At 45.8% G+C, this 25,870-nt stretch overlaps 2 protein-coding genes across 2 annotated transcripts in view; both read right to left on the reverse strand.

Moving 5' to 3' along the window:
- Positions 1-211: 211 nt before the first annotated feature.
- Positions 212-7,139, reverse strand: LOC135805225 (sushi, von Willebrand factor type A, EGF and pentraxin domain-containing protein 1-like). The gene is made up of 7 exons (XM_065319236.1): positions 6,334-7,139; positions 5,285-5,458; positions 4,493-4,666; positions 4,041-4,181; positions 1,830-2,000; positions 1,347-1,450; positions 212-1,011 (listed from the first exon to the last, which is right to left on the reverse strand). The coding sequence occupies exons 1-7, from the start codon at positions 6,419-6,421 to the stop codon at positions 739-741; spliced, it is 1,125 nt and encodes a 374-aa protein (XP_065175308.1). The 5' UTR covers positions 6,422-7,139; the 3' UTR covers positions 212-738.
- Positions 7,140-9,521: 2,382 nt separating this feature from the next.
- Positions 9,522-25,870, reverse strand: part of LOC135805228 (sushi, von Willebrand factor type A, EGF and pentraxin domain-containing protein 1-like) — a 37,064-nt gene continuing 20,715 nt past the window's right edge. Inside the window, exons 19-23 of the mRNA XM_065319238.1 lie at positions 15,234-15,416; positions 12,938-13,057; positions 12,264-12,446; positions 10,866-10,939; positions 9,522-10,126 (exon numbers count right to left, since the gene is read on the reverse strand). Of these exons, the coding sequence (XP_065175310.1) occupies positions 9,932-10,126; positions 10,866-10,939; positions 12,264-12,446; positions 12,938-13,057; positions 15,234-15,416 (755 nt within the window). The 3' untranslated portion in view covers positions 9,522-9,931. The remainder of the gene's footprint in view (positions 10,127-10,865; positions 10,940-12,263; positions 12,447-12,937; positions 13,058-15,233; positions 15,417-25,870) is intronic.

The following is a 25,870-nucleotide window of genomic DNA, read 5'->3' on the forward strand; positions in this document are numbered from 1 at the left end:
TGCAGTGTTTCCACTGGGGAGTCTATGTATGTTCATACTTGACCCTCCACAAACTGCATGTACTTGCTTTCGGTGTATTTTCCTAAACAAGAAATCCGTGATAGGAGGGTCGGCAACAGCATCTGGCCTGTTCACCATTGGTTTAGTTCAAAGTCCACCACGTGCGCTCTCTGACCAAGTTCATTCACTCCAGCAACATACCACCAAGATGTTGTAGATACTGGCAAAAAAATGTTCCTCCTTACAGCTGTTTCGATCGTACAGAGATCTATACATCAGTGAAGGCCGTAAGAACACTGAATGGCTAGGCTTGTACATGTACATGTATGTGTATTAGAATAATGGCAGCACAAAACACATGTAGTAAATACATAAATAAGCAGATTAGGAAGCTTATTGCCAGGTTACTTTTCCCGATCTTGCAAGTCTCCGCTAAGCCCTGGAATCAGTGAACAGTGAACACTAACAGTATTTTGAGTGCGGGTATGCAGTTGACAAGTACTTAGTTTGCATTTGCATTGTTTCGGTTAACGGTTAGATAGTGCTGCATGCATGGTAGGACATCGCACAGATTCAATGTATAGGTAATAATTAAGGATGATAACAGTACCATGCTGAACTGGATTTCTAAATAAGGCCTGTACTCGTCACATTCGCTGATGTACATGTTTAAAGCACATTTGACTGAGATTCATAATGATTATGTTTTATGATTGGAGGTGAGAGAGACACCCTTCATTAATCACTGCTGCTGCTGCTGCTGCTGCTGCTACTGCTGCTGCTGCTACTGCTGCTGCTGTCGCTACTACTTCCACCGCCATGTCTGCTGTTACTTCTTTGGTTGCTACCACTGTTTTGACTTCTGCTTTGCTGAACTCCGTCATCACTGGAACTGCCTGAGTGTGTGCGTCGCTGACACCTTGCTGGGCCTGCCGACCACTGGCCGTTTGATAAGCAGGTTACTCTTGCATTGCCCACACGCTCATAGCCGTGATTACACCGGTACATTACCTGCAAGGGCAAATCCAGAGATAAAGTAAATCAGAGCCAGAATCACACTCCTTGTACTCACATACTAGTACCTGCTACTGTGAGAACAGGTGGCCTTGATGCTGCCTCCTCCTCCTCCCCCCCCCCCACACACACCTACCCCAACCATATGATTGTGAACTGAAATGAGACTATCTCATGCCCCATCCTCAAAACCTGTCAATTTATGAGAAGAGAAGTATGTACATGTAAACCAACCATTCCAACATGTGGACGCATCATGCCGGTCATGCTGTAGCTAATACTACTAGCTATGCTGTGCATAGGTAGTCTCTTGCACACATCCATTTAATTACCTTGCTTCCCACTGCAGTGCCTGTGTACCAAACCTGTCCGTAGCGTATACCACTGGGTGTAGCACAGCTAGGTGTAGGTACAGCAGGCTCAGCTAGATGCATGGCTGTACAGAAAACACAAAGAGAGAGAGAGAGAACATACAGTAATGCAGTTCAATATAGAGCGTCGGCACTGGTTATGTTCGTCATATTATGATCATCATTGCCTGAGGGGTGCAAGCATGTTGACACCAGTATGAACCAAGCCACTGATATCCACAACCAGGCCTTGTACAAGATGGGTGGCACAGCCAGGTCATTCTACCGCCTAATAGTAGTACTATCCATATCGTGATGAAGGGAGGGATATGTTGCACATAAGATGATACATACTTACTCTACGTTATTGCTGACAAGTATCATCCGAAGCAGGGAGTAGTAAAATTCTAGTGAACTTCTCCCTGCTCAATAGTATGAACCTGTGTACTTTTGACATCATCTTACCCCGGCAGGATGGCTGCTGTGACCACTGTCCATTTGTCTGGCATATCGTCCTGGCATTGCCAACAAGTTGGTAGCCTCTAGCACAGGTGTGAACGGCTCTACTGCCAACTGCCGTTGACCTGTACGATATGGCACAGTTCTCCACCATTGCTGGCCTGGCACATGCAATCACTGTAAGAACATCAGTGCATGCCATGCAAGGGAAGAGACAGGGACGTAGACAATGGCGGTGGATAAGTCACATGATAGATTGAAAGAAAGTTAGAATGATAGGGAGTAAAGGAGGGAAGGACGATAATGTGTGAGCCCTAGAAGTGTTGGCAAACATGCTTTTACATGTAGCAGGGTCAATAAAATTGTGAACGGTATCATTCGGCTATTCAATAACTTTATGCAACAATTTCTCCTCCCTCCTCCATACACTCTCAGTCGACACGTTGCTACCCTTAGTAGCCACTACACACACACACACACACACACACACACACACACACACACACACACACACACTGTACTGTACTTACTTGTACTTGTTGCTCACTGCCAAAACTGGTCACGTGAGTCCCCCCGGGAGAGGGGAGAGAGACTCAAAAGGAATCTTGGAAAGATGACTCAACTGGTTATTGAACCGCCCAACGGCCGACACCCCCTGAAATCCCCAAAACTCTGGGTGGACTTGAAAATGATCCCACTTATGGGCTCACCACACCTCAGTAAGTGGGTGAGGACAAGGTGCAGAAAAAGGATTGACGGCATCAGGGTATCCGTCCTGGGATCCAACTGCAGTTACCCCGGCCCCCAGTGAAGGTAATATTTGCTACTAGTGTGAGTGGCTAAATCAGAGTGGATCTGATAAAAGCTTCACTAGCACCATTGATTACACAAGAGTTAATCTAGCCAGAAGCAGTCCATGGTTAACAGGTATGTATACTTCAAATAGAAAGTATATGAACCCTGGAACCAACAAAGGTGGCAGGTACAACATTACACCTTCAAGCAGCCGAGCCTGTTGGCAACAGACCCAACACAATCAGGCATACGTGTACCTACCAACCGAACTAGCTGACACACACACACACACACACACACACACACACACACACACACACACACACACACCTCAGACCTCAGACATGCCCATCGCGGAAGCGATGATAGCGAACAGCTATGTTAGACATAGCAACTTGTGCTGGGATTACACCATGCAACAGCTTGCAAGGCTGATGAATTGACCGCCACTATTTTTAGCCTGGTATCCACCACACAGCTGTTTGAAGTGACTTTTTCTGGCCACACACACACACACACACACACACACACACACACACACACACACACACACACACACACACACACACACACACACACACACACACACACACACACACACACACACACACACACACACACACACACACACACACACACACACGGTACACACACACACACACACACACACACACACACACACACACACACACACACATGATCAAAAATCCAAACAACGAAGGGTCTTCTCATCTCTGTCTCATGGGTCAAGAATGAGCAATGTGCATGTCATACTCTATAGTCCGGTGGTGGTCAAGATACTAATAGTGTGTCGGTTTCCAGTCTGCTGATCCCTGCCAGATGTACTGGTTGATGTGATAATACCATATTTAAAAAATAAGGAAACGAAAAAATAAATTTTAGGGCATGTTCGATTGGTAAGGATCGGGATCAGGATCCAGATCTCAGATCCATCGGATCCTTCAGATTCAACTGAACACTTTATATTGGACCTTGACTGTTGCCATGTTGACAATGGCGCTCACGAATCACCCCAAAAGGGTGAACGTCGTACTCATCGCCTCCGTCGTACAAAAAGTCAACAAGCTCTATCTCCATCCACGTGTGCGTATCACAATGTGTACAAAAATGATTTTTACCCGCCATATACGCACAAAGGTCACATTTGGATCCGTTGGATCCGGTCAACCCTGCTCCCCGAGGTGGGTTGACCGGATCCAAATCCGAAGGATCCGGATCCAGATTCGACCAATCGAAAGGGTGCGAATCCAGTGGATCCGGTGGATCGGGATCCCGATCCTACCAAACGAACATGCCCCAAGTCTCTGTCTCCAGAGGAACTCAATGTCATTATGACTGTTGTCATCTGTAACGGCAGCGGCAGTGTACAAGCAGTTTCATATCTATGTGATTGTGACTTACATTTGTCACAATTCCTTCCTGTGTAACCAACCGGACATACACAGATGTAGTCATCGATCAAGTCAACACATGCACCATGAACACAAGGATTGGAAGTGCATGAAGGCGTCGGCTCGGGCTCCCGGACTGCACTGAAAGTAACTGGAGAGATGAAAATACAGAACATACATGTCTGGAGCGTCACCCAAGGACTTAAAGCATCCCCCAACGAGCAGCTATGTATATATTCACAATGATAGCATGCAGTGCATACCAGATGTACCGTATATTACTACTTGGTGCCTTCCCGGAAGTTGATGTACCGGATACGGCAGGGGTGCATCAGGTTGTTGAGCAACTGCATGAAATGCTCATTGCGTGCATTTCTTCCATTCACTTGTTCCAACTCACTAGAGCTCTAGGAAACGAAACAGATCAAGCTCAGGGCAACTGCAATCGTATAGTCCCCTTACCAACGCATTCTGGCTCATTGGATGACCATTGTCCGAAGGCTTGGCAGGTGGCTTCAGCCGAGCCAATCAGTGAATAGCCTTGATGGCATGTATAGTAGACCTTGCTACCAACAGTATAGGTGGATGACCTTGTTCTGCCATTGGCAATACGAGCTGGCGGGGGGCAGCTAGCCACTGGAGAGAACGAAACGAGGATGCCACACCATATCTAATTTTACCATTTGTATTAAAGGTAGCCTATGAACAAAACGAATTGGCAACGGAAGCATCTGCTGGTACTGAACACACTGTGATGCGGTAGCCTACACAAAGCTTTGCTAGAACTTAGAGTGTCACTCCCACTCTACGCGTTGTTGGATGGTTGAGTCCAGACTCAGGCTCGGTTGAATAGCTAGAGCAAACCTTTTCTCAATGACATCACACGTACTGTAACTCATGCAGCCCTATGCAGAGTAAGTGTGTGCAATATCTACCGCAGGAAGCAAACAGGCAGCGTATGCACTTTTTCCATGGGTCAGGGGCTATAGTGTTTGTACCATGACCCATATAGTGGATGACCGGACAGGTCAGTTTGCAACATACCTATACAAGACATTGGGAATCTGACTCTGAGGAAAATTATACGCCAAAACATACATGTAGGTAGCAATTGGCCCGGTGTACACGCAATTAACCAAATTCTAATGGATCCTTTCTTTGCATGTGTAGGAGTACATGAGTATCAGATTCTGTAGGACTACACACCAACATTTTAGAATGCTAACTAGAAACTACAATGCGTGTCGAGCGTACCTGGTCTACAAACTGGCGGTGGTGACCATGTCCCATCATTCAGGCAAATCACTGCCTCCTTGTCGTCAACCTCGAAACCGCTATCACACGCGTAATAGGCATAGCTACCGACACTGAGACCGCCATACGTGTAGCTTGCATTGGGGATATCAGGTGGCAGTGGGCAGCTATTGCCTGAAATGACACAGTCACGCAGTACACAACAAAAACTAAGCACACGAAGTGTAGGTCTACATTTAATCGTCATTATGCAGTAACATTGGTTGGTTGATTGGTTACGTTTTATCGGAATTCACAAGCCAAACGGACTGAACAGATCCAATGACAAAGAAGCAAAAGAGGTCTGAGTAACCCAGATATGGGAGACTTGGAGAAGGAGGCACAAATGAACAGAAAAAATATGGAGAAAAAAATCTTACCAAAAGGAAGAAAATACGCTCATAGCCGATGTCCAGTATATGAGAGGGACACAGTGCATTGTTCAAGTCCCAGAGTATGGAGCACCGACCTCCTACAAGCTGCAACCTCTTTCGTAACCTCAGGTTTCTCAGGTTTCTCAGGTTTGTACGTGTACAGTAACATTGTATTGTATTGTATTGTATTTCATATTTGTATTTATGGATTCTCCAGAGGCCTTAGCCTAAACCGAGGGAGTCTCCAGATTATGGGATTGACGGTTTAAAACAACTGGACCTCACTTATCTAGACATTGGTTATTCGAAACTTCCATTATCTTTACTATAGCTGTTTCCAGGAGTTGTGGGTCTGAATCCAGGTACAGTGCTCCCTTTTCATTTTCTTTCTTGGCATGTTATGCATCGATATAACCACATTACAACATCTGCAACTAACTTTTCCCCTCCGGCCAATCGTACGACAGAATCATACACGTGGAATGTGCATGATTCTGAAATGTATGGATCGGATTATCTAGACACAGTGTCCTGTGTCCCTGACCAATCTAGTGCCAGGGGTAGTGAGGTTGAACCCTACATCTGGCCCCGGCCCGCAAGCAGTTGTTGGAATACAATCATGCACAATGTACTTACGGGTCACCGACGAGGCCTGCCCGCTAGCTGTTCCGATTAGCATCACAAGCCCTGACAATGCTAGGACCACAAAAGTAGCACCGGCCATGGCCTTCTCTCACTTGGAATGAAGACTCGACGAAGAGGATAATACTGGCGAATAAATCCGCGTCGGCTTCTTGTTCTATGTCGGGGAACTAACTTGCCCTAACGAAAGCACTACTGCCCGACAAGAATTCTGGGTCTGGGGTTAGAATCCCTTCTGAACGCGAATATTGCTGTTTCGTCGGCCCAATTTTCGCTGGCTGTAGAGTGAAGAACCTGGACCAAGAGAGTCCGTTATATACTCGGAAAGTTCTATGTTGCATCTCCATGGGTTTCTCCATGGTTTTCTCGCTAAGCAAAGAAGACGTTTTCCTGGCGTCTTCCCCAGAGCCCTCCACTTTGCGATTCGGCAGCGCAGCGTCTCTGCGGCAAACTAATTTGCGTACAGTAGTGACGTAGTGATCACTGGTCAAGCTAATGGTCGAGCTATTTCGGCGACAAGAGCCATGGAGTTGGATAGGGAGTCAAGGCTTAGGCTTTGTTGTTGGGTGGTGCATATTTCACCAATTCCTCCTAGACTTGGCAGTGATGATAATATTGGTGGATCAGTCGATGCTCTGCACAGGATGAAAGGGTAGCTCTGCGGATGTGTGCCATTATGCCGGTATACCAAGCTTGAACGCCAGCTGGGCCACAGTGCGGTTTTCGCTTGCACCGGCATCCCCAGACTCCCATGCAATCGTGTCAAGTACTGTCAGACAGTCTAGAAGCTATGCCGGCGGAAGAACCTCCCTCACAATCTTGGTTCATCAGAGACAAAAAAACTCTCGTTAGGAGAGTCAGACGAACAGCCACTGAGGCATGGCGCAACCTCCGACTGCTAGCATCCAACCTGACGAAGTCACGAGTAGCAACGATGACGTTCTTTCAACTATTACTTTTATCGGAATGCAAACTACAGCTGTAGTGTAGATGGAAAAGTACATAACCTGATTTACCTGATTTATAATGACATAGTCTGGTACCTGTAGAAACGAGGTCAAACGCAGTCCGAAAGATGAGCTCATGACGTGAATCACAAACACAACAGCTTAGTCTTTGGCGAAGGCCTGCATGGGTCCCAATTGAATCTTCGCAAATGAACGAACAACAATGCATGCTTTTCGTTGTGGTCATACTGTCATTGACAGTACTTCAATCGCCCATCGCTACGCCATCTTGTTCAGCGTGCCTGTCACCACTAGTTAGTAAGACTTACTGTAATAGTTACCTCACAAGCTACTGAAGTTCACTGACTATGTCAACGCAGTAACAATAGTATTATTGACGATTGATCAGCCCGAAAGTCGTGGTGTGCCACAGAGCCGTCTAATTAACCATGCCTAAGAAATGCACGGAGTGTTGCTCGCGTAGTGTTTGGTCCCTGTATTCAAGAGTTCAAGTGCGCGCCTACAACGTAGTTAGTATTGTAGTTGATTCGACTCGTTTGCCCTTATACTCACTAATAGCCTATCAAGGAGGAATGGGAGCGATGCCAGGGCAGGGTGCCATTGTGGCACTGATGAAGACGTGATGATGGTCTAGGTAGTAGATCTCGCTGCAGCACTGCCAACATGAACCTGGTCTAGTGGGACAATGATTGATTTAAGGCTATTTACATGATATACATAATAATACACTGGTGCTACATGTACATCGTAACATGTAGTAACTAATTCTAGTCATTATGATGGACTGGTCATAGCGCAGGATTTATGATCCGTATTGTTTTAGAAACTGAAGTGATGAACTCAGAATGCGAACCATGCTTGGTCACGCATAGAAGAATTATGCGTGTCATGCAGGTTGGAACTAACTTGAGGGTGAGGTATTAGCAGCATAATTGGAACTCAGCAGTGAGGTGGCAACATGGACGTGTGGAGCACTGACGTTTGCAATCCTAGCGTTAATGCGAGTATCGGTGCACCGGTGGTACATGTACATGTACATTCAAATCAGGGAGTAGTATACCATGGTATACAGCTGTCACATGACTACTCCCTGATCAGTTCAATGTACATGATTGTGCTACTTCTCACGGCTTTCAAGTCCCTGTCTCGTCCCTTCCAAAATGGTCTGCCGCCTGCCGGGCACTACTCCATCGTGGACGGGAATCTGAACTTCGAACACTGCCACTGACTGTGGTCAGGGGATGTTGTACAGTACTACTTACAGTACACTAGTACCTACTACCTGGTACTGCCCAATGGCAATGATCTCAACCAACACTTTTTAGCAACGTGGTTATCATGGTTATGGTGGGACTCAGACAGTGCCTCGGATCCGTACGAACGTCGCCACCTTCTATCTAGGAGCAAACCGGTCGCAGATGTAGTTACTAGTCTCTATGGTAGGTGAGTACGAGTAGATCAGAGCCACCACCGCACGGACGAAGTGGTCAAAGACCAAAAAAAAACCCATTCACCGCATCCATGTAACGATGATGTTGCCCTCGTGCCAGGCCATTTAGCTTCCATTTGACTGTGGATCGCAGCACCGCTGCAAAACCCGTCCGCTTCCAAGTAGATCTAGGATTTATTCTACCAGGTACAGTACTGTCTGTTTCTCTGTCATGGTCCTGGACTCCTGGACTCCTGGACTCCTGGACTCCTGGACTCCTGGACCATCCCACTATTCCCGGAAGAATGCAGCATGCTGACATGCTACTGACTACTGTAGTCTAGAAGGCGGGAACCGTGATAGTATAGCACTTCAAAGTATAATCCGGCACACGAGTCACAGAGTAGATCTACCACGCGTCTGGTGTGTTGTAGCTAATAGTTTCATGCCAGATGGCAATCTTCAGACAACTGATAACAGTGATGCACAGCTAGTATGGTATTTACACAGTGGCGTAGGAGGGGATCCGTGACGGTTTGACGGTCTGGTGGTCAAAGTATAATCATGTATTTTGAAGCATATTATTAGTAGACCTACATGTAGCCCTGGCCAAACGGTTCTTTTCGGAAGTTTTCCCGCCAGGCTACGCAGGTGGCGAACCACAGGGTCAGGGGTTCAAACCACGCCCAGGCTATCACAGAGGAAACAAGTTCTTTTGTGCACCTCCCTTCGGCCTCTTGTAACAACCCGGGGAATACACTGAGCAAAGCAAGAGTGGTGCTTACTATAATGTATACAAATGTATTATTGATATTGTACTTCACAACTAAATAAATGGTAAGCAGCAGCACCAACCGGGATGTGTCGCTTTGCTGGTGGTGTGCTGTGGCAACGTGTTGAGGTTGGTTGGAGAGCGCAGTTATGGTGTGTAGTGGATGATGGAAAACCACTTCCCAACTGCATATATAACATGACTTGTTATGCTTGACTACAACCCTGTCAGATACACTAAGTTAGTGCAAGCGATATCACACAACCGCTACTTCAATGTACAAGCACATGTACGCTCAAAACGATCAAATGAATTGAGATTACAAGCATTATAGAGCATGTTGCATTTCTAAAACGAAAGTGTATGTGAAAAAATCAGAAAATTCACGGTCTGAGTTTGCTAAGCTCTGAAACAAAGAGGTCTTCAGTCATCACTGTTGCTGTTGCTGTTGCTACAGCTACTGCTGCTGCGAGAGCCGTTATCATCACTACTGGAGCCACCGCCACAGGATGCTACACTGCGACACGTGGGAGCAGCTGATGTCCATCGTCCATTAGCCAAGCACGTGGCTATCGCCCGGCCAACCAGCCTGAATCCCCGGTTGCACCTGTATCGAATCTGATGAACAAGGAGCACAGAAAAAGATGGAGGTCAAAGCAGTTGGTGGTCACACCTTGCGATGTTTCATATTGGTTTCCAACCTATATGTACACGTAGGTCTAACAAGTGCCTTGTCCGTCAGTGAATCCTGTGCGTGACAACACACTTAGGAAAAAGTTTCATTGATAGAAAGTCATGTGTTTGTTTGTGTGTGTATAATCACCATTGTGAGCCCAGCATAACAGAAACAGAAACAGTGATACTGAAACTACAGTCGACTCCAGACATAACCAACACCATTGTGCAGGAGAACGAGGTTTTTTTCATAGCCGAAGTTCGTTATAACAGAGATAAACTCACACCATGCATGCAAGCAGAAAGTAGTGACTGGTATGTAGCCCATGAATGTATGAGTGCACTTGGTTTACATGCGGCCCTTCGAGATATGGTTCGTGATAAAGGAAAATGGGTTCGCTTCAAAGGGTCAATTTTGTATGGGTTGAAACAGGGACATGGACAATGGTTTGCTATATGACGAAATTCGCTATGTGCGAGTTCGCTGGACTGAAGTGGAGTAGACTGTACAATGTTGATCTACATTTTCTTTAAAAGTGAAGAGCGTCAAATTTGACGTTTGCGTGATCCTCATCACCGTCTTTTCATTGTACACAGGTGTACTGCACACATATTCTGCGTGAACGGGAATTTGTTGTCATCTCAGTTGATGGCGAGTAACTGATAAGTGATAACAACTCACTCTGCTTCCCGCTGTAGTGCCAGTGTATGTAACACGTCCATTGAAGATACCTCTGGGCAAGGGACAGTTGCGGGCTGCACATGGCACAATAACAATACAGCAGATATCAGAAACGCCTCAACACAGCAATGATTGCAGACCAATAACCCGGGCCAAATAGGCTCGTCGTACATGAGAGTGGCACAGGAAAATCTGCCAGATCAGCTATATAGTTTTCTCTCAACAATTGTACCGATTTGCCATCCTACATCTTAAAGGGGAAGTTAAGGCAAAAATTAAAATTTCACCAGTTGTAGTCTTCGGGGTGCTGAGTCGAATGGTCTTGGTCCGAGAAAGCTGAGACGCTCCCTTCCTACTTGAATCCCAATCGAACTCGCGCACTTCCACCGAAACTGGGTGACTGCGCCCTACTAGATGGGGATTTGTATGCAAAATCTCACTAAAAGCGCCATTTCGTTCTTATAAAAGCACGGATGACCGCGATTGGCCCATATGTTGTAGTCTTTTGGACGCTGAGTCGACTGGTTTTGGTCCGAAAAGGCTGCGATGCAGCGTTCCTCCTTTATTCCCAATCGAACATGGTTGAAGAAGCGGTCACGTGCTCCTGGGTGCCCAAATCACCTGGTCACCACGCCAGAAGGCGACAACTTTCACACCAAGGTTCAACTCGAGTGACAGGAGTGCACCCAAAAAAGGTCAAAAAGGCTAGTAAGTTGTACCCTGCAGGCACGGTGACCAGGTGACTGGTGTACGCAGGAGCACGTGACCGCTTGTTCAACCATGTTCGATCTGGAATAAAGGAGGAACGCTGCATCGCAGCCTTTTCGGACCAAAACCAGTCGACTCAGCGTCCAAAAGACTACAACATATGGGCCAATCGCGGTCATCCGTGCTTTTATAAGAATGCAATGGCGCTTTTAGTGAGATTTTGCATACAAATCCCCATCTAGTAGGGCGCAGTCACCCAGTTTCGGTGGAAGTGCGCGAGTTCGATTGGGATTCAAGTAGGAAGGGAGCGTCTCAGCTTTCTCGGACCAAGACCATTCGACTCAGCACCCCGAAGACTACAACTGGTGAAATTTTAATTTTTGCCTTAACTTCCCCTTTAATGATTTGCAAGGTGTATGCCAGTCTTGTCACAGGCAAGCTGGCATTATCATACCTGTTATGTTAGTGGTCAGTACTCTGTTGGCAATGTCATGCACAAAAAAGAAAGAAACTCAACCCCTGGACAGATAACTGTGTAACAGGTGTCAAGTCTCATCAGTCAAGCATTTGGCTCACAGCATCGTTGAACACATGCTTGCCATTGCGATCATGAAGCGGTGAAAAGCCCCCAAAACAGGTCTGTATCTACAATATGCATGATCCCTGGAACGCATCATTTCCTGTACTGACCCTTGGCTATGACCGTGCACGATGGCTGCTCCGACCATTCTCCGGTGTCCTGGCAGACAGCCTGGCTGTCACCCACCATCCTATAGCCGGCGTTACAAGTGTGCACAGCCCTGCTTCCGACTGTTGTGGAACTGTAGTCAACTGCGCCGTTTTCAATTTCTTCTAGATTTCCACAGCTGATCACTAAGAATGGGTGCATGCACACACACACACACACACACACACACACACACACACACACACACACACACATACACACACACACACACACACACACACACACACATACACACACACACACACACACACACACACATATTCAACAGAACAAAAGAGAGATGATGTACATGTACGTGGGTGACTCGTGGTAATGTAACCGCACGGCTACATTCAGATCAACATGCTTTTAAAACACTACCTTCAGTCCGCTGTATTGTCTCGGATTGTCATAACTCAAAGGAGACTGAATACCAAACAGACGAGTGTGAATTGTGTGTGTGTGTGTGTGTGTGTGTGTATGTGTGTGTGTGTGTGTGTATGTGTGTGTGTGTGTATGTATGTATGTATGTATGTGTGTGTGTGTGTGTGTGTGTGTGTATGTGTGTGTGTGTGTGTGTGTGTGTGTGTGTGTGTGTGTGTGCGTATGTCGCTTGCACATCACCAGTAACACTTACATGTTTCACAGTTCTTTCCCGTGTAGCCGGTGGGACACTCACATCTGTAGTCATCCACCAGGTCTACGCAGATGCCACGCAGGCAGGGATCCGATTCGCACGGCGTCTGAGGCTCTTCCACTGCAAAAGTGAAACCAAGACAACACAGGCTCCGCTTCTTTGCACTGTTTCCCCACAGATTAACATGGCCGGCCGGTACGTGTTGATGCAAACTCCACCATGTAGCGGGCAGCATGCTTTACATGTTCTACTAACAATCGTGTGTGTATTGGTGAGCTTGAAAAGAAAGGAGTATTCCATATTTGGAAGTATTGCAAGTGCACTACAAGGTAAAATAAGATTATTTCGCACTCTACATTAGAAACTCCATTCATCCACGGATGCTGCAAAACTTTGATTGAACGTGCACCGAACCATGAAAAACCCTCCACACACCATCCTCAAATTAAGTGGTCTCTTTGCTGCAAATTACTACCGGTATTATCCGAGTCAATCAAATTTTCAGCCAGGAGCCATCATCAGGATTGATCCAGATGATGGCTCCTGGCCAAAAATATGATTGAGATATTAGTAATTTGCAGCAAAGAGACCACTTCATTTGAGGATGGTGTGTGTAGGGTTTTTTCACGTAATGAAGTGGCTGCAGTGGAGCTTGCGTACCTTAAGGAGTGTGCAGAACCAAATTATTCATTTCCTGTGCACTTCAAAACGTAAGGAGTGGTGAGCAATTGGCACATGCACATTAATGTGTTCTTGTACAGGATATTCTTGATTGACCGTATCACAATACGGGGTGTGTACGTGCAAAGGCAATTCCCGCTTTCCAGGAGGTTACTTGCTTTTGGTTGGAGAGGCAGAGAGAGAGAGAGAGAGAGAGAGAGAGAGAGAGAGAGAGAGAGAGAGAGAGAGAGAGAGAGAGAGAGAGAGAGAGAGAGCAGCAGAGAGGAAAGAGACAGAACGGGAGGGAGAGAGAGAGAGAGGGGGGGGGGGGGGAGGGAGAGAGAGAGGGAGAGAGAGGGCTTCCCTCTAACTTATATGCTGATATTTATAAACAAATGGTCTCTAACACCTCCTGCCCCTTGTGATCCGACTATGGGTGCTTTTGCATTACACCATTACAATCACAAGGCGCGGTTTCCTTGACCCATTAACCCAGGTCGTAGCATGTATGCATTTGCCAGCTGGGCTGAAAGGATTTTCTAGCGACTACGGACAAATACTGCTGGGACCATGTCTTGTCCATTTCGCCGTTTGGAGATAACAAAATCATTCTAGCCTACATGGCACTAGGCTAACCCGGCCACTGTGCTGGAAAGCAACATGACGACGTGAAAGGACATTACGACCTATCATCCTGAGTTGGATACCTGACCATTGCCAAGCATGCGTGTTGCTAGGATGTGAACAAAATCACTGCGACAGAATGCAAAATGGATACACAGTCGCGTTTGCAACGCTCATTTTCACTTGGAAAAAGAGAAGAAGTGTCCAAAGGCCATAACTCCGCAGCCGACAATGGAAACTTAGTTAGGAGACACCACTTAAGTTCAGCTCATTCTTCTCCGGTCAATACGTGTCTGTTATAATGATGCTGTGGTTTCACATGAGGCTGCTGCTAATCAGACATGGAATTCAGTTATATCGTGGTAGACAAGCACAAAGCGACCTCACAAGGCATGGCTGCCGTTTTGTCATGGTATCAGATACTACCACTGAATTTCCCGAGAGAAGCAAACTGCTTGAATACATGCGAATTCATTTGGAGCAATACTGCAAGACTTAGTGCACACTTCAAACATTTCTTCTCCTTTCCACCCAGCAATGCCGCAATTCAATCCTGTGTAAGTTATGTATTACTGTACAGCATTGCCACTACGCAAATAGCATCCATTAGCCACTACGCAAATAGCATCCATTGGCCACTACGCAAATAGCATCCATTAGCCACTACGCAAATAGCATCCATTAGCCACTACGCAAATAGCATCCATTAGCCACTACGCAAATAGCATCCATTAGCCACTACGCAAATAGCATCCATTAGCCACTACGCAAATAGCATCCATTAGCCACTACGCAAATAGCATCCATTAGCCACTACGCAAATAGCATCCATTAGCCACTACGCAAATAGCATCCATTAGCCACTACGCAAATAGCATCCATTGGCCACTACGCAAATAGCATCCATTGGCCACGGGCTACCTTAACCTTTACTTTGGCTTCAGAGTCCATTAATCGTGTCGCATGCAAATATCAAACCTTCTTTGGTTTTAAGTAGCAACAATACACTTACGTCTAATGCATCTCGGGGGGTCTGAAGACCACTTTCCATCTGCTTCACAAGTAGCCTCTGGTAGTCCCTCAAGGCGGTGGTCTTGATTGCATTCATACCGGATTCTACTTCCGACTTGAAACGTCGCCGTGAATGTCCGCACATTACCATTTTCGATCGGAGTAGGCGGAGGGCAATTGATCACTGAAGGAAAGCGGACACAAAACACGCCATTTGATTCATTGATACAGCGCCAGGGCTGCTGTGCTCGCTTACGTTAAAACACACCTGCACGTACGCACACCTTATACACACCTTGTAGACCCGGGCTTTTTTTAAAAGCATGCAAACAATTCAATCGTGTACATAATGCTATGAGGGCATATTGAGCTCGTGTACATAATGCTGTGAGGGCATATTGAGCTCGTGTACATAATGCTGTGAGGGCATATTGAGCTCGTGTACATAATGCTGTGAGGGCATATTGAGCTCGTGTACATAATGCTGTGAGGGCATATTGAGCTCGTGTACATAATGCTATGAGGGCATATTGAGCTCGTGTACATAATGCTATGAGGGCATATTGAGCTCGTGTACATAATGCTGTGAGGGCATATTGAGCTCGTGTACATAATGCTATGAGGGCATATTGAGCTCGTGTACATAATGCTATGAGGGCATATTGAGCTCGTGTACATAATGCTGTGAGGGCATATTGAGCTCGTGTACATAATGCTGTGAGGGCATATTGAGCTCGTGTACATAATGCTGTGAGGGCATATTGAGCTCGTGTACATAATGCTGTGAGGGCATATTGAGCTCGTGTACATAATGCTATGAGGGCATATTGAGCTCGTGTACATAATGCTGTGAGGGCATATTGAGCTCGTGTACATAATGCTGTGAGGGCATATTGAGCTCGTGTACATAATGCTGTGAGGGCATATTGAGCTCGTGTACATAATGCTGTGAGGGCATATTGAGCTCGTGTACATAATGCTGTGAGGGCATATTGAGCTCGTGTACATAATGCTGTGAGGGCATATTGAGCTCGTGTACATAATGCTGTGAGGGCATATTGAGCTCGTGTACATAATGCTGTGAGGGCATATTGAGCTCGTGTACATAATGCTGTGAGGGCATATTGAGCTCGTGTACATAATGCTGTGAGGGCATATTGAGCTCGTGTACATAATGCTATGAGGGCATATTGAGCTCGTGTACATAATGCTGTGAGGGCATATTGAGCTCGTGTACATAATGCTGTGAGGGCATATTGAGCTCGTGTACATAATGCTGTGAGGGCATATTGAGCTCGTGTACATAATGCTGTGAGGGCATATTGAGCTCGTGTACATAATGCTGTGAGGGCATATTGAGCTCGTGTACATAATGCTGTGAGGGCATATTGAGCTCGTGTACATAATGCTGTGAGGGCATATTGAGCTCGTGTACATAATGCTATGAGGGCATATTGAGCTCGTGTACATAATGCTGTGAGGGCATATTGAGCTCGTGTACATAATGCTGTGAGGGCATATTGAGCTCGTGTACATAATGCTGTGAGGGCATATTGAGCTCGTGTACATAATGCTGTGAGGGCATATTGAGCTCGTGTACATAATGCTGTGAGGGCATATTGAGCTCGTGTACATAATGCTGTGAGGGCATATTGAGCTCGTGTACATAATGCTGTGAGGGCATATTGAGCTCGTGTACATAATGCTGTGAGGGCATATTGAGCTCGTGTACATAATGCTGTGAGGGCATATTGAGCTCGTGTACATAATGCTGTGAGGGCATATTGAGCTCGTGTACATAATGCTATGAGGGCATATTGAGCTCGTGTACATAATGCTGTGAGGGCATATTGAGCTCGTGTACATAATGCTGTGAGGGCATATTGAGCTCGTGTACATAATGCTGTGAGGGCATATTGAGCTCGTGTACATAATGCTGTGAGGGCATATTGAGCTCGTGTACATAATGCTGTGAGGGCATATTGAGCTCGTGTACATAATGCTGTGAGGGCATATTGAGCTCGTGTACATAATGCTGTGAGGGCATATTGAGCTCGTGTACATAATGCTGTGAGGGCATATTGAGCTCGTGTACATAATGCTGTGAGGGCATATTGAGCTCGTGTACATAATGCTGTGAGGGCATATTGAGCTCGTGTACATAATGCTGTGAGGGCATATTGAGCTCGTGTACATAATGCTGTGAGGGCATATTGAGCTCGTGTACATAATGCTGTGAGGGCATATTGAGCTCGTGTACATAATGCTGTGAGGGCATATTGAGCTCGTGTACATAATGCTGTGAGGGCATATTGAGCTCGTGTACATAATGCTGTGAGGGCATATTGAGCTCGTGTACATAATGCTGTGAGGGCATATTGAGCTCGTGTACATAATGCTGTGAGGGCATATTGAGCTCGTGTACATAATGCTGTGAGGGCATATTGAGCTCGTGTACATAATGCTATGAGGGCATATTGAGCTCGTGTACATAATGCTGTGAGGGCATATTGAGCTCGTGTACATAATGCTGTGAGGGCATATTGAGCTCGTGTACATAATGCTGTGAGGGCATATTGAGCTCGTGTACATAATGCTATGAGGGCATATTGAGCTCGTGTACATAATGCTGTGAGGGCATATTGAGCTCGTGTACATAATGCTGTGAGGGCATATTGAGCTCGTGTACATAATGCTGTGAGGGCATATTGAGCTCGTGTACATAATGCTGTGAGGGCATATTGAGCTCGTGTACATAATGCTGTGAGGGCATATTGAGCTCGTGTACATAATGCTGTGAGGGCATATTGAGCTCGTGTACATAATGCTATGAGGGCATATTGAGCTCGTGTACATAATGCTGTGAGGGCATATTGAGCTCGTGTACATAATGCTGTGAGGGCATATTGAGCTCGTGTACATAATGCTATGAGGGCATATTGAGCTCGTGTACATAATGCTGTGAGGGCATATTGAGCTCGTGTACATAATGCTATGAGGGCATATTGAGCTCGTGTACATAATGCTGTGAGGGCATATTGAGCTCGTGTACATAATGCTATGAGGGCATATTGAGCTCGTGTACATAATGCTGTGAGGGCATATTGAGCTCGTGTACATAATGCTGTGAGGGCATATTGAGCTCGTGTACATAATGCTATGAGGGCATATTGAGCTCGTGTACATAATGCTGTGAGGGCATATTGAGCTCGTGTACATAATGCTATGAGGGCATATTGAGCTCGTGTACATAATGCTGTGAGGGCATATTGAGCTCGTGTACATAATGCTGTGAGGGCATATTGAGCTCGTGTACATAATGCTGTGAGGGCATATTGAGCTCGTGTACATAATGCTGTGAGGGCATATTGAGCTTGTGTACATAATGCTGTGAGGGCATATTGAGCTCGTGTACATAATGCTGTGAGGGCATATTGAGCTCGTGTACATAATGCTGTGAGGGCATATTGAGCTCGTGTACATAATGCTGTGAGGGCATATTGAGCTCGTGTACATAATGCTATGAGGGCATATTGAGCTCGTGTACATAATGCTGTGAGGGCATATTGAGCTCGTGTACATAATGCTGTGAGGGCATATTGAGCTCGTGTACATAATGCTGTGAGGGCATATTGAGCTCGTGTACATAATGCTATGAGGGCATATTGAGCTCGTGTACATAATGCTGTGAGGGCATATTGAGCTCGTGTACATAATGCTGTGAGGGCATATTGAGCTCGTGTACATAATGCTGTGAGGGCATATTGAGCTCGTGTACATAATGCTGTGAGGGCATATTGAGCTCGTGTACATAATGCTGTGAGGGCATATTGAGCTCGTGTACATAATGCTGTGAGGGCATATTGAGCTCGTGTACATAATGCTGTGAGGGCATATTGAGCTCGTGTACATAATGCTGTGAGGGCATATTGAGCTCGTGTACATAATGCTGTGAGGGCATATTGAGCTCGTGTACATAATGCTGTGAGGGCATATTGAGCTCGTGTACATAATGCTGTGAGGGCATATTGAGCTCGTGTACATAATGCTGTGAGGGCATATTGAGCTCGTGTACATAATGCTGTGAGGGCATATTGAGCTCGTGTACATAATGCTGTGAGGGCATATTGAGCTCGTGTACATAATGCTGTGAGGGCATATTGAGCTCGTGTACATAATGCTGTGAGGGCATATTGAGCTCGTGTACATAATGCTGTGAGGGCATATTGAGCTCGTGTACATAATGCTGTGAGGGCATATTGAGCTCGTGTACATAATGCTGTGAGGGCATATTGAGCTCGTGTACATAATGCTGTGAGGGCATATTGAGCTCGTGTACATAATGCTGTGAGGGCATATTGAGCTCGTGTACATAATGCTGTGAGGGCATATTGAGCTCGTGTACATAATGCTGTGAGGGCATATTGAGCTCGTGTACATAATGCTGTGAGGGCATATTGAGCTCGTGTACATAATGCTGTGAGGGCATATTGAGCTCGTGTACATAATGCTGTGAGGGCATATTGAGCTCGTGTACATAATGCTATGAGGGCATATTGAGCTCGTGTACATAATGCTGTGAGGGCATATTGAGCTCGTGTACATAATGCTGTGAGGGCATATTGAGCTCGTGTACATAATGCTGTGAGGGCATATTGAGCTCGTGTACATAATGCTATGAGGGCATATTGAGCTCGTGTACATAATGCTGTGAGGGCATATTGAGCTCGTGTACATAATGCTGTGAGGGCATATTGAGCTCGTGTACATAATGCTGTGAGGGCATATTGAGCTCGTGTACATAATGCTATGAGGGCATATTGAGCTCGTGTACATAATGCTGTGAGGGCATATTGAGCTCGTGTACATAATGCTGTGAGGGCATATTGAGCTCGTGTACATAATGCTATGAGGGCATATTGAGCTCGTGTACATAATGCTGTGAGGGCATATTGAGCTCGTGTACATAATGCTATGAGGGCATATTGAGCTCGTGTACATAATGCTGTGAGGGCATATTGAGCTCGTGTACATAATGCTGTGAGGGCATATTGAGCTCGTGTACATAATGCTGTGAGGGCATATTGAGCTCGTGTACATAATGCTGTGAGGGCATATTGAGCTCGTGTACATAATGCTGTGAGGGCATATTGAGCTCGTGTACATAATGCTGTGAGGGCATATTGAGCTCGTGTACATAATGCTATGAGGGCATATTGAGCTCGTGTACATAATGCTGTGAGGGCATATTGAGCTCGTGTACATAATGCTGTGAGGGCATATTGAGCTCGTGTACATAATGCTGTGAGGGCATATTGAGCTCGTGTACATAATGCTATGAGGGCATATTGAGCTCGTGTACATAATGCTGTGAGGGCATATTGAGCTCGTGTACATAATGCTGTGAGGGCATATTGAGCTCGTGTACATAATGCTGTGAGGGCATATTGAGCTCGTGTACATAATGCTGTGAGGGCATATTGAGCTCGTGTACATAATGCTATGAGGGCATATTGAGCTCGTGTACATAATGCTGTGAGGGCATATTGAGCTCGTGTACATAATGCTGTGAGGGCATATTGAGCTCGTGTACATAATGCTGTGAGGGCATATTGAGCTCGTGTACATAATGCTGTGAGGGCATATTGAGCTCGTGTACATAATGCTATGAGGGCATATTGAGCTCGTGTACATAATGCTGTGAGGGCATATTGAGCTCGTGTACATAATGCTGTGAGGGCATATTGAGCTCGTGTACATAATGCTGTGAGGGCATATTGAGCTCGTGTACATAATGCTGTGAGGGCATATTGAGCTCGTGTACATAATGCTGTGAGGGCATATTGAGCTCGTGTACATAATGCTGTGAGGGCATATTGAGCTCGTGTACATAATGCTGTGAGGGCATATTGAGCTCGTGTACATAATGCTGTGAGGGCATATTGAGCTCGTGTACATAATGCTATGAGGGCATATTGAGCTCGTGTACATAATGCTGTGAGGGCATATTGAGCTCGTGTACATAATGCTGTGAGGGCATATTGAGCTCGTGTACATAATGCTGTGAGGGCATATTGAGCTCGTGTACATAATGCTGTGAGGGCATATTGAGCTCGTGTACATAATGCTATGAGGGCATATTGAGCTCGTGTACATAATGCTGTGAGGGCATATTGAGCTCGTGTACATAATGCTGTGAGGGCATATTGAGCTCGTGTACATAATGCTGTGAGGGCATATTGAGCTCGTGTACATAATGCTATGAGGGCATATTGAGCTCGTGTACATAATGCTGTGAGGGCATATTGAGCTCGTGTACATAATGCTGTGAGGGCATATTGAGCTCGTGTACATAATGCTGTGAGGGCATATTGAGCTCGTGTACATAATGCTGTGAGGGCATATTGAGCTCGTGTACATAATGCTGTGAGGGCATATTGAGCTCGTGTACATAATGCTATGAGGGCATATTGAGCTCGTGTACATAATGCTATGAGGGCATATTGAGCTCGTGTACATAATGCTGTGAGGGCATATTGAGCTCGTGTACATAATGCTATGAGGGCATATTGAGCTCGTGTACATAATGCTGTGAGGGCATATTGAGCTCGTGTACATAATGCTGTGAGGGCATATTGAGCTCGTGTACATAATGCTGTGAGGGCATATTGAGCTCGTGTACATAATGCTGTGAGGGCATATTGAGCTCGTGTACATAATGCTGTGAGGGCATATTGAGCTCGTGTACATAATGCTGTGAGGGCATATTGAGCTCGTGTACATAATGCTATGAGGGCATATTGAGCTCGTGTACATAATGCTGTGAGGGCATATTGAGCTCGTGTACATAATGCTGTGAGGGCATATTGAGCTCGTGTACATAATGCTGTGAGGGCATATTGAGCTCGTGTACATAATGCTGTGAGGGCATATTGAGCTCGTGTACATAATGCTGTGAGGGCATATTGAGCTCGTGTACATAATGCTATGAGGGCATATTGAGCTCGTGTACATAATGCTGTGAGGGCATATTGAGCTCGTGTACATAATGCTGTGAGGGCATATTGAGCTCGTGTACATAATGCTATGAGGGCATATTGAGCTCGTGTACATAATGCTATGAGGGCATATTGAGCTCGTGTACATAATGCTGTGAGGGCATATTGAGCTCGTGTACATAATGCTGTGAGGGCATATTGAGCTCGTGTACATAATGCTGTGAGGGCATATTGAGCTCGTGTACATAATGCTGTGAGGGCATATTGAGCTCGTGTACATAATGCTGTGAGGGCATATTGAGCTCGTGTACATAATGCTATGAGGGCATATTGAGCTCGTGTACATAATGCTGTGAGGGCATATTGAGCTCGTGTACATAATGCTGTGAGGGCATATTGAGCTCGTGTACATAATGCTATGAGGGCATATTGAGCTCGTGTACATAATGCTGTGAGGGCATATTGAGCTCGTGTACATAATGCTGTGAGGGCATATTGAGCTCGTGTACATAATGCTATGAGGGCATATTGAGCTCGTGTACATAATGCTGTGAGGGCATATTGAGCTCGTGTACATAATGCTGTGAGGGCATATTGAGCTCGTGTACATAATGCTATGAGGGCATATTGAGCTCGTGTACATAATGCTGTGAGGGCATATTGAGCTCGTGTACATAATGCTGTGAGGGCATATTGAGCTCGTGTACATAATGCTATGAGGGCATATTGAGCTCGTGTACATAATGCTATGAGGGCATATTGAGCTCGTGTACATAATGCTGTGAGGGCATATTGAGCTCGTGTACATAATGCTGTGAGGGCATATTGAGCTCGTGTACATAATGCTGTGAGGGCATATTGAGCTCGTGTACATAATGCTGTGAGGGCATATTGAGCTCGTGTACATAATGCTGTGAGGGCATATTGAGCTCGTGTACATAATGCTATGAGGGCATATTGAGCTCGTGTACATAATGCTATGAGGGCATATTGAGCTCGTGTACATAATGCTGTGAGGGCATATTGAGCTCGTGTACATAATGCTGTGAGGGCATATTGAGCTCGTGTACATAATGCTGTGAGGGCATATTGAGCTCGTGTACATAATGCTGTGAGGGCATATTGAGCTCGTGTACATAATGCTGTGAGGGCATATTGAGCTCGTGTACATAATGCTGTGAGGGCATATTGAGCTCGTGTACATAATGCTGTGAGGGCATATTGAGCTCGTGTACATAATGCTGTGAGGGCATATTGAGCTCGTGTACATAATGCTGTGAGGGCATATTGAGCTCGTGTACATAATGCTGTGAGGGCATATTGAGCTCGTGTACATAATGCTGTGAGGGCATATTGAGCTCGTGTACATAATGCTGTGAGGGCATATTGAGCTCGTGTACATAATGCTGTGAGGGCATATTGAGCTCGTGTACATAATGCTGTGAGGGCATATTGAGCTCGTGTACATAATGCTGTGAGGGCATATTGAGCTCGTGTACATAATGCTGTGAGGGCATATTGAGCTCGTGTACATAATGCTGTGAGGGCATATTGAGCTCGTGTACATAATGCTATGAGGGCATATTGAGCTCGTGTACATAATGCTGTGAGGGCATATTGAGCTCGTGTACATAATGCTGTGAGGGCATATTGAGCTCGTGTACATAATGCTGTGAGGGCATATTGAGCTCGTGTACATAATGCTGTGAGGGCATATTGAGCTCGTGTACATAATGCTGTGAGGGCATATTGAGCTCGTGTACATAATGCTGTGAGGGCATATTGAGCTCGTGTACATAATGCTATGAGGGCATATTGAGCTCGTGTACATAATGCTGTGAGGGCATATTGAGCTCGTGTACATAATGCTGTGAGGGCATATTGAGCTCGTGTACATAATGCTATGAGGGCATATTGAGCTCGTGTACATAATGCTGTGAGGGCATATTGAGCTCGTGTACATAATGCTGTGAGGGCATATTGAGCTCGTGTACATAATGCTGTGAGGGCATATTGAGCTCGTGTACATAATGCTGTGAGGGCATATTGAGCTCGTGTACATAATGCTGTGAGGGCATATTGAGCTCGTGTACATAATGCTGTGAGGGCATATTGAGCTCGTGTACATAATGCTGTGAGGGCATATTGAGCTCGTGTACATAATGCTGTGAGGGCATATTGAGCTCGTGTACATAATGCTGTGAGGGCATATTGAGCTCGTGTACATAATGCTGTGAGGGCATATTGAGCTCGTGTACATAATGCTGTGAGGGCATATTGAGCTCGTGTACATAATGCTATGAGGGCATATTGAGCTCGTGTACATAATGCTGTGAGGGCATATTGAGCTCGTGTACATAATGCTGTGAGGGCATATTGAGCTCGTGTACATAATGCTGTGAGGGCATATTGAGCTCGTGTACATAATGCTATGAGGGCATATTGAGCTCGTGTACATAATGCTGTGAGGGCATATTGAGCTCGTGTACATAATGCTGTGAGGGCATATTGAGCTCGTGTACATAATGCTATGAGGGCATATTGAGCTCGTGTACATAATGCTGTGAGGGCATATTGAGCTCGTGTACATAATGCTGTGAGGGCATATTGAGCTCGTGTACATAATGCTGTGAGGGCATATTGAGCTCGTGTACATAATGCTGTGAGGGCATATTGAGCTCGTGTACATAATGCTGTGAGGGCATATTGAGCTCGTGTACATAATGCTATGAGGGCATATTGAGCTCGTGTACATAATGCTGTGAGGGCATATTGAGCTCGTGTACATAATGCTGTGAGGGCATATTGAGCTCGTGTACATAATGCTATGAGGGCATATTGAGCTCGTGTACATAATGCTGTGAGGGCATATTGAGCTCGTGTACATAATGCTGTGAGGGCATATTGAGCTCGTGTACATAATGCTGTGAGGGCATATTGAGCTCGTGTACATAATGCTGTGAGGGCATATTGAGCTCGTGTACATAATGCTGTGAGGGCATATTGAGCTCGTGTACATAATGCTGTGAGGGCATATTGAGCTCGTGTACATAATGCTATGAGGGCATATTGAGCTCGTGTACATAATGCTGTGAGGGCATATTGAGCTCGTGTACATAATGCTATGAGGGCATATTGAGCTCGTGTACATAATGCTGTGAGGGCATATTGAGCTCGTGTACATAATGCTGTGAGGGCATATTGAGCTCGTGTACATAATGCTGTGAGGGCATATTGAGCTCGTGTACATAATGCTGTGAGGGCATATTGAGCTCGTGTACATAATGCTGTGAGGGCATATTGAGCTCGTGTACATAATGCTGTGAGGGCATATTGAGCTCGTGTACATAATGCTGTGAGGGCATATTGAGCTCGTGTACATAATGGCTGTGAGGGCATATTGAGCTCGTGTACATAATGCTGTGAGGGCATATTGAGCTCGTGTACATAATGCTGTGAGGGCATATTGAGCTCGTGTACATAATGCTGTGAGGGCATATTGAGCTCGTGTACATAATGCTGTGAGGGCATATTGAGCTCGTGTACATAATGCTGTGAGGGCATATTGAGCTCGTGTACATAATGCTGTGAGGGCATATTGAGCTCGTGTACATAATGCTGTGAGGGCATATTGAGCTCG

This window comes from Sycon ciliatum, chromosome 1 (genome assembly GCF_964019385.1).
Source record: "Sycon ciliatum chromosome 1, ocSycCili1.1, whole genome shotgun sequence".
Classification (NCBI taxonomy): domain Eukaryota; kingdom Metazoa; phylum Porifera; class Calcarea; order Leucosolenida; family Sycettidae; genus Sycon; species Sycon ciliatum.